The sequence below is a fragment of the Aphelocoma coerulescens genome, chromosome 23 (assembly GCF_041296385.1).
Source record: "Aphelocoma coerulescens isolate FSJ_1873_10779 chromosome 23, UR_Acoe_1.0, whole genome shotgun sequence".
In the NCBI taxonomy this organism is placed as follows: domain Eukaryota; kingdom Metazoa; phylum Chordata; class Aves; order Passeriformes; family Corvidae; genus Aphelocoma; species Aphelocoma coerulescens.
The window spans coordinates 4130980-4146102 of record NC_091036.1 but is presented as its reverse complement, the minus strand read 5'-3'; the positions used below and the strand labels follow the sequence as shown (position 1 = coordinate 4146102).

Sequence of the window (15123 nt, the reverse complement as noted above, 5' to 3'; positions counted from 1 at the left end):
TGTGTGTCACTGTTTCTTTTTTCAGACAAACTCCCACTCTCTTCTGCCTCAGCCTACGAGTGTTTTTCTTGGTCTCCAGCTGGTTTAGGTTTCCCTGTCATTTCACAGCACGTATTTCTACAGTGGGTATGTGACAGCTCTTGGGAGATCAGGTCATCAATTTATAGAATGAAATTCTCTTTTTTGTACACTGCTTTCTATCCTGTTCCTGGTCCTCTGGTACTATCACAACTAAATTATTAAACAATAAAATTCAATAATTCATTGTCCCAGTCGGATGGGTCAGATGGATCAACTGCCTCTCTCCAGCTCCACCACTGCTGACCACAGAAGCTCCTCAAGCATGCCTGATCCATCTCACTGACAGAGAGAGCACATTCCCTCCTCAATGTAACACTGTCTGCACACTGTCAAACCAGCAGCAGAACAAGCTACACTGATTTGTGCTGCAGGTTGGCTGATTACCCAGCATGAAGTAACCATGGGAAAGGCTTCTCTTACCACCTCATCTGACACAGCTCCTCAGAAAGGAGTGGGTGTCTTAGCTGAGAGAGAGCAACATCCTCTCTCATTCCCAGCCTGTGCCATAGGGAAAGCAGGGGCAGTTGAGGATGCAGACCTAGAAAATGCATGGTTTCCTACTCAAGTGGCATGGGATAGCTTTCATTTTCCCTTCCCAGTGAAGTCCTACCAGCAGCAGCAGCGTCATGTGTGCCAGTGTGAATCAATAACAGCCGCAGCCTCACTCAAAACCCTTATACAGGCATTTATAATTAATACTACAACGCAGTTGTCTTCCAAAATCGATTCCTTTCCAGTTTTGGTCATGGAATTGTATTTGACAAAGTTCATCTCCTTTAATGTGTGTTAATTTTCTCTGTTGAAGCAGACATTCATAAAAATGCTCTTTAGGAAAGCCACAGCTGGGGAAACACACAGCTGGCACCGGGGGTGCCACAGCAAGAAGCAGGACAGCACCATGGGTTGAGGCACCCCAGCAGCCTGACAGTCCCTCCCAGCAAAGGACAGACTGGGAGCACTGGGCCCCTCAAGCCCTTAGACATGCATCCAGCCCTCCCTGAGCAACACTCAAACCAGCAATCTCACTACCGTCATCCAAGCTGTTACCAGTGCATCTTTCCCAGGAGCTCTTGCTCCTGCTGACCCCTCACTGGACTACGCCAGCAGCGCCATACTCCATCTATCTTAATCCCATTATCAAGCCAAGAAAGTCACTGTTTATGATGTTCCAAACATTTCATCAGTGCTTCCAAGGCAAAGTGCCTCAGGCCAGCGCAGTGGGAAAGGAGGGGGCAGCAGCCCCACGGAGAGACAGACACTGCCAGCAGTGCCCATGGACAAGGATGCACTGCCCAAACCAGACAGGGCACCTTGTGTAAATCATTGACAGAATAGAGTTTCAGTGGTGTACTGAGGTGGCCAAAGAGCCTTGTCGACAAATGTCCTCGGGTAGCAGAGAGGCTCCTGTCCCCTCCACACTGAGGTTGTGATCTCGCCTTGTCTTCCCCCACCAGCTGTAATCAATACTGCAGGCAGAGAGAAGGGACAGCAATCGTGTCCAGTCTGCGTGACAGTGTGAAAGGGACACAGTCAGCATGAGGAGCAATCAATGCAAGCACTGAGTCGGGCTGTGGCTCCTCTCACCTCGGTTCCATGTCTGCCAGGATGGGAACTTTGGGCTGCACCACTTGAGAGAATCCAAAAGCACCTTGCCTTCCACACAGTTTGGAGTGTTTTAATAACTGGTTTTTAACAAGCAGCCTATGGTCCAACACATTCCCAGCAATTCTGACACCTCTAGACAATGCTACTCTGTTATTTCTGTCCTTGTTAAATAATTTGAAGAGTACTAAAACAAAAACCTGTGTCCACGGGCAAGATCTTTGTGCATCCCCAACAATGAGCTCTTAACAGCTGAAATTAAATTTAGTGATTTAGTCCAGAAGAAAGACAGTCATGAAATATCTAACAGAGTGCATTTGATGAATCCAGCCAGGACTGACAGAACCTCATTGCTATTTATGCCAGAATGTTCCTCAAGGACACACTGAAGCAGGCACATCCGCTGAGCCAACTGCAATTTACTGTTGTCTCTCTCAGTTCCCTAATGGATCCACCAAACAGTTCCCAGTGAAGGACTGGCTGACCGGCCTCTCAGTGCACCCCGTGCCTGCTGAGCACTTCAGCTCACACGAACCCCCTTAGCTGTGGGCAAGACACGTCCTCTCTGCATTTCAACAGCCTATTCACCACGTTCATCCAGCAGCCAGATATCCATGACCTTAACCTCACAGGAATTCTCCAAACAACTTGTGATGCTTGTAATTGTCAGAGTAGTTTGCTCTGAAATTAAATGTCATGGAGCGATTTGTGTCTGAATCTGTCACAACTTCCATAGCCATAATTATTTCAGACACACTGTGAACCAGCAATGTAACATGCAATCCCAAATGATAAATACCTCCAAGCCTGGTCATTACTCCAGAGAGACTGAAAAGAGAGCTCATTTTACATGGGTGCTCTATGTGCACAGCTGATGGGAAGCAGCACCCACCATCCAGCACTACGGCTGATCGCACCTCACAACCCCCCTGCAATGTCCCCAGCTCCAGCCCTACCAAGGGTCAATTCCACACAGCAGTGCTGGCCCCACGAGTGCAGGGTCTGACTGTGGGATGCCTGTGGCTGCATCTGTGATGAAAGTAAAACCTGGTGCTTTGTGCAACTTACAGAGTCCCAGGAGGAAAAATAAACGTATGCATAATCCTCCAGCATCAGTCAGCAGATAAAACACACTCCAAGAGCACTTACAGGTTTGCAAGCTAATGTATAAAAGATTAAACAAATCAAAAGCTCCAAGTGCTGTACATTTGGATCCATCTTTTTTGTATTTAAACAGAAAAGCAGACCTCGGGCTTCAGGAAGTATCTTTGCAGTAAATGACAAAATACTGTAATTTATTATTTTAAATTTCTCTAACTTTCAGTTGAACTATTTCTTTTCCACCCAAGGAGACTGCAGTGACCCAGTAATGTGGTGGGACATACCCAATGGACAGAAGAGCATCTTATTCACCCCACATCCCACCCCCACCTTAAACCTTTGCTTTTTCCCTAAGAGAGATACAAAAAAATCTTCCTTGTGTCTTGTCCATAGCAGGTTGAATTCAACATGCTGCTCAAAAATCCATCCAGTAATGCAGAAAAGGAGGGGGAATTTCTGTTATTCCCCATTTCAAACAGCAACTGTGGACACCAGCAGCTGCTCCCCATGCTGCCACAAGGCTGTCACTGAAGCCACCTCCTGTGCGAGGTTTTCCTCCCCAGAAAAGCAGCAACACTCATCTCTTTAAAAGGCCATTTAGAAATCCTGACAAAGCACTAGAAACTATTTCAACTCTAAAACTGTTTTCAGTGATGTCATTCCCATGTAGACAAAGGACATGGCCACTAATTAGACCATTACTGACCAGACCGAGCAGAGCTCCGGGTGCTGGTGAGGGAGAGCAGAGCATGGGGCACAGCAGCAGTGCAGAGCTGGCTCTTGCCACTGCTGTCAGAAGTGGAGGAAAATGAATTGAGGAGGAAACTTCGTCAGAGCACAAATTTACGTTTCTGTCAAAGAAGAGTGGCTGGCAGCTATTTTTGGTAACTGGTCTCCATCATATTAGTTCAATGTCTGGTTTAAGTTGTCTCATTTGCAGCAAATCTGGCGGGTAAATATTAACCTTGAGCTTTGTTGAAATTCTCCTTGCAGATATTACTAGGGATTGGATAGAAAAGATGAAGCAGAAGGAGACAACTTTGAAGGAAAATGTCAGGCAGATCCCCCTTACCATGGCTTCATTTACACAAAAGCTATTGCTACACATCACAAAACAAATGGCACAAAGGGGCTACAGCTCACGCCTGACAAAAGTAATGGTAAAAAGACATCAAAGGTGAAAAGCCAAGTGAAAACAAAACAGGGAGGGGCAAGAGATCATCCACAGAGCACAGGACTGCCCACTTGCCTGCCGTGCATCTTCCAGGAATGGGTTTTATGGTCAGAGTAAGCACAGAGCAGCATCTGGCTACAGAGATACATCAGACAAGACAAGCAGTCTGAGTACATTTTCAGTGACAAACTCTTCTGTTCTTTGTGAGTGGATGTTAAACAGAACTAAAGTTGTGCAGTCCCACCCCAGAGATGGCTGCACTCCACCAAACACTAAAGTGATTCATCGGAAACATGCAAAGTTGTCAGGAGTGCTGGGGTGCCTCTGGAGCAGTGGTGCAAGACAGGAGGATGGACATGGAAAGACTTAGCTTTCCTGCAGCCAGAATTAGCAGAGTCATAAGTCCTGTTGGCCTTTTTTCATCTCTCCTAATTTCAGAAGACACAAACCTTCTCTTGGCGCAGGATGCTTTCAGTAGCTAAATCAGGGTTACAGGGACACCAGCTCTGCAACCAAGTTTAAACACCTTTGCTAGTTCATCTCCTGCATCCTCCAGCTGTGCTGCAGCTGTCGCCAGTGCCACAGTCCTGCTGCCACCACCACCCGCAAGCATGACCCTGGCGCCCATGCCACCCCACAGGCACCAGCAGCAGAGCCCCCACCACCCCAAGTCCGCCACCTGGACCTCTCAGGCCCACAAGAGCTGCAACAGAGACTGTGGCCAAGAAGTTTCATGGGCCAGCAGGATCCCACAGATTCACACCCACTGAGCCCTCCAAAGCCACCACCACAAGATCATAGTGGTGGAGCCAGGTGTGTTGTGCCATCACCTGGCTGGTTTATCATCCCCAAACTCCTATAGTACCCACCTGCCTCCAGCTCAAGGGCTTTTGTCCTCACTGAAGAATTTCCACAACCCTGGCTGCTTTCATCAGAAATCTTTTAAAGCTATTCACTTAGCACTATGCTAATGCAGGGCTGCAAACAAACCCAAAACTTTCAACCCTTAAAAACTATTTTCTCATATTTGACCAGACATCAGACGCTGCTCCACAGAGAATGACTAATGACCGGCTTTCTGTGAGAGGGGAGAAAAACTTAATTATGTCCATTAAATTACTTCAAATATTTTTCCTCAGAGAATATGAACTATTTAAACTCAGCACAGAGAAACCTGAAACATTAGCAAAAGCCTTCTGGGACTCACTATGTAAATCCCTACTCCAAACAGATGTGGAAAGCATGGCAAGCTGCCATGCAGCCACTGAAGCAATCAACAGCACTGAGATTTCAATTTGATAGCTTTAATAAGGTCTTCTTAAGGAGAAGCCACTGCCCAGAGCACCTGGAAGGGCATCCCACCACCTGGAGGAAGGCAGCACCATCAGCACAGTGTAAAACTGAAAAGCCTGGAGGGCAGATCCAACTCCATGGGAAAAGCTTGCTCGTCCTACTGCACCACCTGCCTCCAGTGTGGGGGAAATCTACCTGCCTGGCAGTTATTTAGCTGTTTTCCTGTCAATCTGTTTTTGAGGCGAAAAGGGAGAGAACCAAGGCATCATCTGGACACCAGGGATGGGTAGCAAAGGGTCTTTTCAGATGTGTTTTACTGAAGAATGCATCCCCTTTCCCAGGTCTCGGCTGGCAAGAAGGTGCCCAGGGGTGGCATTAGACCAGCAACTCTCTCCATTCAGAGGGTCACACACTCTGAGGAAGAGCATGACAGCCAGCATCCCACACCTGGGTCTCACCTGCCTTTGAAAGCGAGATAGAAGTGGTCACAGCCCCAGGTTCATTAGTGGGATGGATACCTGTTAAGGCAGAGGGTACGTCCGTTTTTGCAGCTGTCCTTAAATATAACCTTGTGAGCTGTAAAGCCACCGAATTATTAAACTGTGTCCAAAGCATATCAACAGGGATATTAATGTTCTAGAGTAATTTTAACATTACAGATAAAGCTGTGGGAAATGCCTGCCAGCATCCAGAGCTCTGACATGTCTGCCCAACAAGCACCACGCTGCAGAGCAGCCCCATGCCCTCCAACTGCCACCCTCCAAACAAAGGTCTGGTGGTTCACTGGGGAGCTGCCATCACCTAAAGAAACATATTGCTGACAAAAGACAATTCCATTTGTCCAAACTGTGCTCAGGCACCAGAGAGCTCTGGCAGCAGCACGGACTGACACAGACAAAAACTGCCAGGACACCAATGGCCACTTTTACCTCTGCATCCCCCGTCCTTCTCCTCAAAGCCAGGGCCGCACATGCATTTCCCTATGGGGACCAGCCACTCGCCCTCCGCGCTGCAGTGCATCCGGGGGGGATTATCCACGTCCACTTCAGCATGAGCGACACAAGTGCCCTTAACTTCCACCAACGTCACAAAGGCTGTCTCTGCCACTGTGTCTGGGAACATGGCCAAGTTCTGCACAGTGGTGAGACACTTCTTGTAATAGACCCGCACGGAGACCAGCGCCACACAGGCGCCTACGTCCTGAAAGACCAGGTGGAAGCCTCTCTTGCTCAGGTGCCCAATCTCCCTCAGCTCAGTGTTCAGCTTCATCTTGCGCTCGCCCAGGTCCCCCTGGGTGAAGCTCTCATCAGCAGCAATGGTGTCGATCTTGGTGTGCTTGCTCTCACGGACGCTCCGGCCCAAGTCAGAGTCAGACTCAACATAGTACAAGTTGAAAGTCTCCTTGCAAGTGCTTGTCACACCAGGGATGCTGTTGCAGTCCCTCAGGGTGAACTTCAGCTCAATGAAGATCCTCTGACCATCACGCCTGGCGATCCAGCCTGTCTGCAGCCAGTTGTTCTGGTTCGGCTCCATGACGTTGCAGACCTGATATGTGCGTATTGGCTTGTAGGTTTCATCCACGCCACTGATCTCTTCCCACTGGGGAGAGAACACAAAGGGCTGTAACAGCTCAGGAGCTGCCCCAGCAGAGACACACCAACCAGTATTAATGTCACTACCACAAGCCTCCCCACCACAGGCCATTATGTCGTAGGCAGTGGAAGTCCTCAGACCACCAAACCACCAGCTGCAGTAACCCTGCTCCTGGACCACCTAACACCTGAGCTCTCTGCAGAGGTGCAAGCATGAAGACGCAACCAGAAAGGCAGCACTGGCAGCAGATCTTGGAAAACAAAGCCTGACTCTGGACACATCATCCGCTCAGGAGCCAGAGCCTTCATCTCCCACATACTCCTCAGATTTTCTATCCCCAGGAAGATGCATCCACACAGTGTTACCACACAGTGTAATGCTGGATGGGGTTGGGCCACCCAGAGAAATCCAAGATGTCTAAGGAGATGTGACACCAGTCACACCATTGCACAAGGACATCAAATGCCTTCACAAACAGTAGCAGCAGCTTCTCTGCCAGTAGAAGTTTTAGCTGCAACAGGACAAATCCTCTGACTGCAAGTGAAACAGTGTTTCCCCAAAGCTATCAGCAGAGATTCTGATCAGTGAAATGATGATTCAACCCTCACAGCCTGAATGACAACCTGGCAATTTCCAAAAGCAATTCTTTCTGGGGGTAAATTTATGCAAAATAGTCAAAACATACCGAAAACAGGGTTTCTTCTGCAAACAAACAGCTGTGCCGCACAGATGACTCTAGGACCTATCTCTCTTCCCCCTGAATGCTTTGTTTCCATTCAGGAAAATGAACCCAAAGCTGAAAGGAGCACAACTCCAAGCTTTCTGAAGGCAGCTTTAGACCAACACCAGCAGCAAAGCCAGGGGCTGATCAAACAGTGCTACATGACACAGCTCCCAATGACTTCCCCAGCCACAGCCTTCGGATTTTAAGGGCTTGACTGACCGTTGGTGCTCATGCTGGTGTGCAAACCACAACACAAAGCCTTAACTACCCAGTGTTTATTTGCTTGTTTTAGTAGTGTAAAGTCATTTTGGGGAGGGACTCCACACCAGTCACAGTGCTCACATAGCCAATGCCTCACTTCTCGCTCTGCTCCCAGGGGCTCCCGGCACTGAGCATGCCAAGCTACTCACCAACCTTGAATGAGGAGGTCCTGTGGCTGCCAGCCCCCACCCCAGTTCCATGGTAAGCAAAGCACTCATACTGCAGGACTTCAAATGCTGCTGAGCACCAAGAGACTGACAGACCCTTTCACCCTTTCCACTGGTGCAGAGGGACAGTCCCACCTCCATGCTTACCCCATTTGATGGGTGTGAGGTCCATCCCAGCTCCGCCTGTGATTCCTTTGAGTCCAGCAGGACAACTGCAGGGAAGACAGCATGTTAGGAAAACCACTGACACAGCAAATGCTAGTAAAACCCACCCAGTCCCTGCACTGGGAAGCTTCGTGCCATGCTGCGCCAGCTGCCAGGGCGTGGGAGCAGCTCCCACCCTGGCTCCACCAGCCATGGCATCACCGTGTGAGCACCATGCACCACGAAGCTCTCACTGCACACCCAGAACAACCTCGCAGGTACCTGATCAGTGCCCTAACGACTGTGCCATCCCAGGGACGATCCCTCTGACACCACAGGCAACACTGCCACTGTACCATGACCATGGCGTCCGGATGCTGGAAATGAAAGGTACCAGCAGCTGCTTTGAAAGAGGGATTTCCCTGGCAAACGACGCCCTTTTTCCACAAAATAGCCAATTCTGTCTTTGACAGGAAGAGCTATTTCCCTCAGTTCACAGCTTCACGATCCTTCCACAACCAGCAAACAGCCACAGCTCCCGACCGGCAGGTCGAGCCTCCTCTCGGGCTCAAACACCGGTAACAAGGGGCGCGGCGGCGCATCCCCGGCCCGGGCACATCCCTGAGGACCGTTCCGCTCGGAGCGCTCCGGGATGCTCCGCGACACTCTTCCCGCCTCCGGGACCAGTCGGGTCCGTCCGTGGCAGCGCATACTCCACGAACACGGACCCCACGGCTCGAACCGTCTCCCTGTCGTGGTGCCGGCAGCGCGCTGCCTAGTGCCTCCGGTGATCGCGGGGACCGGGACACCCCGGGCTGACCCGGTCACTCCACAAGGACCCGTCCCTCCTCTCCCGCTCCTCCGGCAGGGCGCGCCCCGGAGAGCGGCACATTCGCCCCACAACCCGTCCGGCCAGCCCCGCAGCGACCCGCCGAGCCGGCCGCTCCCGGTACCGCAACGCGCAGCCCGACCCGCCGCGGGCAACCAACGTCGGGACCGATGCGGCGACACCGCGCGCCGCGGCAGCCGGGCACGGGGGACACGGCGGTGCCGGAGCACCGGGGACACGGCGCGGCTGGGGGCGCGGGGGCGCCGAAGAACCGGGAGCTGCCGGAGCACCGGGAGCAGTCGCCGCCGCCCCACCCGGCTCACCCTGCTCGGCGGCAGCGCGGGGCAGCAGCGGCAGCAGCACCGGCAGCAGCGGCAGCAGCAGCGGCAGCAGCGGCGGCGGCTGCGCCGTCTCCATGGCGCCCCGACTCCGCGCCCCGCGCCGCCGCCGCGCTCCGGCTCCGCGCCCCGCCCCCGCCGCGGCGCGCCAACCGCTACCGCCGGGGCGCGGCCTCGACCCGCGCCGCCAATCGGCGGCAGGGGCGGGGCGCGCGCGGGCGGGGCGAGCGCGGGCGGGCGGGCACTCTGGAGCCGACTGAGGGCGGCCCCGGGCCGGGCGCGGTGACGGGGCCGGCTCCTGAGGGAAGCGGCGGCACGCGGCGGTGCTGAGCTTTGGGCTGCCTGGAACTGCTGCCCTCCCCATGGAAGCCAGAGGGCTGCTGGGGCACGGGCAGCCCTCGCTGTTGCCGGGATGCTGCGGCCATAATCAGCAGTGCTGTGCCGCCCCCATGCCCAGATGATGTTTGCTTCCTGCTGCCGATAGCGAGCAAGAGTGTTGGGTTAGAGCCTCCTTCCTGCAGCACAGGGCCCAGGAGAGGAGTGGGGCAGGTCTCATCCCTGCCCTGGCCTGCAAGTGGTGCCCAGGAATGTCAGTTTTGTCGAGCCCTCTGTCCTGCCTTTCTGGGTCGAAATTTTATTCCCAGCTTCGTGTCGAGGTCCTCCAAGCCCAGCAACTGCTGTGAAACCAAAAATGCCCAGACAGAAACCCCAGGAAAAGGTAGCCCCAGGTAGGATGGGTCCTGCCAGACCCACTGTCAGAGACTGAAATAGTTCATGCCTCAAATATTGATATAAAGTTTTGCACATTATAGCAAAAACTGTATAAAGAAGCTACAACCACAGGAAACCTCCTTGAAGAACTTCAGACTGTAAGTCAAACTACTGAGATTAAATAAAGGGAAAACTCATTCTTTAATCAACCTCAGGCCCGGGGAGAAACAAACAAGTAAACAAGGAAGAGAATGTGAGCCAAACCCAGCAGCCGTGCTAAGAATCATCTCTGGCTTTCTTCACGGTGGGGGAGGCCATAGCCCACAGACCCATTTGCTGGGAGCAGGTTTGCAGATTTCCCCCCCAGCCGAGGTGGGGGCAGGAAGTTTCAGTGTGCCATAACCTCTGCTCAGGGACAGTGAACACCCATCCTCCCTTACACAAAGTGGCCCAGCTGTGGAACCCCCAACCCCAGAGGCCACATCCAGGGCACATTCACGTGAGAGGCAGCAGAGGGGGTGTCATAATCCATCAAGGATCTCCTGAAGTGCCCCCAGAGCCATTCCTGAGGCCTTGCACTGCAGGGCTGCATGTGATGCAACAAACCTGGAGTCTGTTGTATGAGACAATGGCAAACTCACCCCCCAAGAAGGTGCCTGAGTTTTCCTACCTAGCCTGAGCGTATATTAAGCCTTCAGATTCTATGCCTTCCAGGGGGACCTTCACCACTAAGAAGACCAGCTGGAGAGGATCAATGGAACACCATTGGGATCCACTGAGTGGTGATATTCTCTGTCGCCCTCTTTGTCCCCCCCACCTATTTTCTATTTCTTTCTCTTCTTTCCTCACTCTCTTTCATATTTACCGTCAAATAAAACCCATACTATTGACATTGGCATATAGTCTTGTTTGCACCTTAATTTGGGCAGAGGCATTTCTAATAGCCTTTTAATAACTGGATCATGACACCCACACTCAGGACAGTGCTGTGGCAGCAGGCACAGCACCATGAGGCTCCATGAGGCTGCAGGGGGGCTGCCTGGGCTGGGGGAGGCAATTCTTGGCTCACTTGAAGCCGAGGTATTTGCCACCAGGCCCACAGCCTCCTGCATCGGGGGAGGAACTCAACAAGGTTTGATGATTACTAATTTTAGGTGTTGCTGGTACCTTCAAAGTTTAGTCAGGCTGAACGCCTGCCAGTTTTCCCCCAGCGGCAGATACCATGATACCAAAGCAAACATTTGTTCCTGTGGGATGTTCCCTTTGCTGTGATTATGTGGCAAATGTAAAATATTGCAAGTCTGAAGTAAAAACATTGAGCCTCCATCTAGCACAGCCCTGCCAGGCTATGGTACCCCATGGCCAGCCCCTGCTCGTAGGGGTTGGTGCTTGGTCCACAGACCAAGCCCAGCTGGGCACTTGGAGCTAGAGGATGTTTCCAACTCTCCCTTCATTTCTCAGCTCTTTTGCAAAGAGGTCAGTGCATGGTCAGTGCCTTTTCTCTCTGTGTTAACTTTACTAGTGAGGAAGTTCCCATCCATTTATCAGTGTTCTTCCCATCCAGGAGAGCTCAGCATGGGTCAGTGCTTTGTGTGCTGCTGCACCAGCACTGGAGTCCAGCTGCGCCTCCTGCCATACACCTGCAGCTCAGGAGCTCCCAGTGAGACCAGGAACAGCCACACTGACTGGGGGCACAAGTTCATACAGTCAAAACCCTCCCTCCATCATGTTACGGAGCAAGGAAGCAAAAGACAGGGTTTATTTATAATCTTCCTCAAGTGGAAACCAAAAGAAGTGACCCATTGTTACTGAAGATTTCTCAAGCCACCCAGGAAGAAAAGTGATATTTAGTTGTCGTTAAAGGCTCAGAACTGCATAACAATTTCATGCTATGTTAACTTCTAGGTTTTCTTTCGCATATAAAATAGAAAAACCCAGGCACTTGACCTTTAATCACAGTTATTTGTGTGATCAGTCAAGTGTGGGAAAAAGCTAGTTTGTGCTTGAAAGATGCCCATTAAAGCCAGATTGCTCTAATATGACACACAACTCTCACAGTGTAATATACAGGCTCTCACTTGCCTGCCTCCAGGCACAGCAGCTTCCTTTTAGTATCCACACACTGGGTCTCACTGCTGCGACAGTAGAAGGTATCAATGTCATGAAGCAAATCAGTCCAGACCCCTGGGACAGCTCCATTCACCACCAAGCTCCACAGGCGTGTACACTTTCCTGTCACTGAGGAGCCAAGCAGGGAAGAGGATTTTGGAAGTATATGGAGGATTTGATGTTAGGTATGTTTTACTAGAAGAAGGGTCTGTCATGTTAAAAGTACACAGCTTTTCCATTTATCTGAAATATTATTCCAAGCACTTATAAAATCTTGGTACTAGAACAGCCAGAGGTATTTTAATTAAGATTTTAAGTATCACGTTTTGGGGAAATAATCTCATTAATTTTGTTTCAGCAACAGCAGATAACTAAAAGCCATTGCTGGAGTGAAGAAAACAGAGCAGCCTTTAATGGACACTACTGGATTTCTTCACGAGCCCAAGGCCAAGCCAGGGACAGGACAGAGGGATGCTGTCCCTGGGATGGCACAGCCGACCAGCTCCTGGAGCGGCACAACAAGGGACCAGTATCTGCAGGCGGAGGAAGAGGAATACCCAGTTTGTCTGGTCACCTTTGCTGTTCACACCCAGCTCTGGGGCTGCTGCCCTTATCTACTCCTGACTGCTGCTGCAGCTGCAGAAGGTGCCTATAGAGACAACAGCAAAGGGAAAGCAAAGACATCGGGTCATCCAGGCTCCAGACTGTCAGGTGAACTTGTACAAAGAGTGGGGCCAGCCCAGAAAATGTGTAATTGGCTGAGCTGAGCTATTACCTGCTGTAAGTGGAGACAGAAAGATAGTTTTGACACCACAGTGAAAATAACCCTCCTGGAAAAAAAAAAATCAATACAAACACCAAGGAAAGAGAATCAGAAACCAAGACCATCAATTCCTGAGATAAAGAGTTGAAAGTCTCAGCAGGAGGACAGCCAGATCTGTACTGAAAAACAAAACTTTTCTTCTTTTGCTGACAAATTACTTTTTATGCTAAAGGACAAAGGAGCCATGAGGATGCAGGCCTCAATGTACACCTGAAAGAACAATCCTTGACAAAAGACGGAGTAGGCAGAAACCTCATGGAAGCTTTTGCACTTCTCTTTCTCTTCCACACGTGAAAGTATTTTCGTACAATGAAAAACAAAGGATTTCTGCAATTTTGTACTGTTTTGGGCATGTCACACAAACATGCTCCAGGACTTCTGCTGTGACAAGGGCAGAGCCAGAGCAGAGGAAGTAGCAGCAATACCCCACAAGTGTGCCTGGCATTAGGGAATATCCCACAGAGAAAAGTGGCTCAGGCAATCCGGTCCCAATGGCACCTCACCAGTCTGCCACCCCCAGCTGATCACAGGGCTCAGACACCACTTCCCAGGGGCACAGCACTCCATCACAGCCAGTGCTGGCCCATCCCTGCTCATCCCCTCCTGCTAACTGGCAGAAATCACAGTGAAAATGAAAGTTAATGTAAAGCTTCCCCATAAATCTCATGCTCAAAGCTGCATAGCCCAGCCTCAGTGCTGCAAAGAGAAAACCCTTCTACCTTCTGGGTTGTTTGTCTGCAAATACAAAGCAACCAGAGCTGTGCACTTGTTCTTTAACAGCTCTGTCTTTCTGTCAGATCTGTACTCTTTGCTTCAGGATGTCTGCACTATAAATGTTTTGCAGCAGTTCTTTAGCTTTTAAGGTAATCACATAAAAGACCCTTGACTGCATAAATGCAGCTAATCTGGGTAAATGCCTTCGAGCATCTTTACATTTCTTGCTAATGGATTTCCAGAGAGCCCACAGATATCCACGTTCTAGAAAACAATGTAAAATAGAGTGTCTAATTTTTTTAAATGCCTCACATTCATCATATACTGAGAAAATCCTGAGCTCTAGGCAGCATAGTATCATTACACTTACATAAGTCATACCCTGTTCTGTCATCACCAGTATGAACCCTGCCTCTGGCTGGGGCATGGATCCACCTGGTGTTAAGCTCCAACTCAACCAGAGACAAATTACCACATACTATTAATTAGAACCAGACAGGAAGGATCCAGGTGTCGCAATCTGGTGACAGAGCCTGAAGGACACACGGAAGCACACACTGAGCTCAGGAGTCAGTGTGTGGGATCTGCTCCCTGGACTGCACCCTGGGAGCAGTGGGAAGGCTGGTGGAGGAGGCAGGTCCTGCCCCTCAGAGATGCTTTGCTGGTGGTGCTGAGTACAGGGCAGGTTGCCAGCACCCATGTTTGTACACACAGTCTTCTTCCCCCTCAGCCTGCCCCTCTGCTGTGGTTTCACTTGCTCTGCTTGAAAGGCAGATGTGCAGAGAGCTCAGGTGTGTGAGCCTCTGAGAACTGAGGGAGTAATGAGGATGTACCTCAAGTATAATGGTGCAAACAACCACTAATGTAATTTTGATACCAATTACAGTAATTTGAACAAAGGAGTTGTCCTACCTTTGATTTGCTCTCCTTCTCTTCCTGGCTGGTTTCATTAAAACCACTTATAGAGATTTGCAGCAGTTCTGTTTGAAGTGCTGTCATCAGGATTTTCATTTTCAGTCACATCAGAAATGGTCTTACAGCAGGCTGGTTATGTTTCACAAATGGATCTGAAGCATGTGGCCATCACTCATTGTGAGAGGCATTTCAGACAGGCTGGTCCTGCTGGTCATGTGGCTTCTGAGGTGAGTGTCCAGCGCTGAGTGCCAGGGAAGAAGCTCCAGAGTGGCCACAGCAATGGCCAGTGCCTGCCCTGGTGCCAGGCTCCCTCCACAGCTTAAGCTCTTCCCAGACCTCCTTCAGCAGCTCCGAGCTGCACTGCACTGAATCTGCAACCCAAACCTTGGTTAATTTGAAGACTAAGTATGTGCCAGTCTGGTTCACACTGCTCCTGAGGAGAGCATCCCTGCACCCCAAATGGGGACCCCAAAGTGCCAATGCACCTTGTGCCTGGATTCCCAGTTTCATGGTGTTTCCTCTATTTATTAAGAGCTTTTTTTAT

At 50.6% G+C, this 15123-nt stretch overlaps 1 protein-coding gene across 1 annotated transcript in view; it reads right to left on the bottom strand.

Moving 5' to 3' along the window:
• EPHA10 (EPH receptor A10) overlaps positions 1-14591 on the bottom strand; it is a 32000-nt gene extending 17409 nt beyond the window's left edge. Inside the window, exons 1-3 of the mRNA XM_069035943.1 lie at positions 14577-14591; positions 8144-8208; positions 6181-6850 (exon numbers count right to left, since the gene is read on the bottom strand). Of these exons, the coding sequence (XP_068892044.1) occupies positions 6181-6784 (604 nt within the window). The 5' untranslated portion in view covers positions 6785-6850; positions 8144-8208; positions 14577-14591. The remainder of the gene's footprint in view (positions 1-6180; positions 6851-8143; positions 8209-14576) is intronic.
• Between the last annotated feature and the right edge of the window lie 532 nt (positions 14592-15123).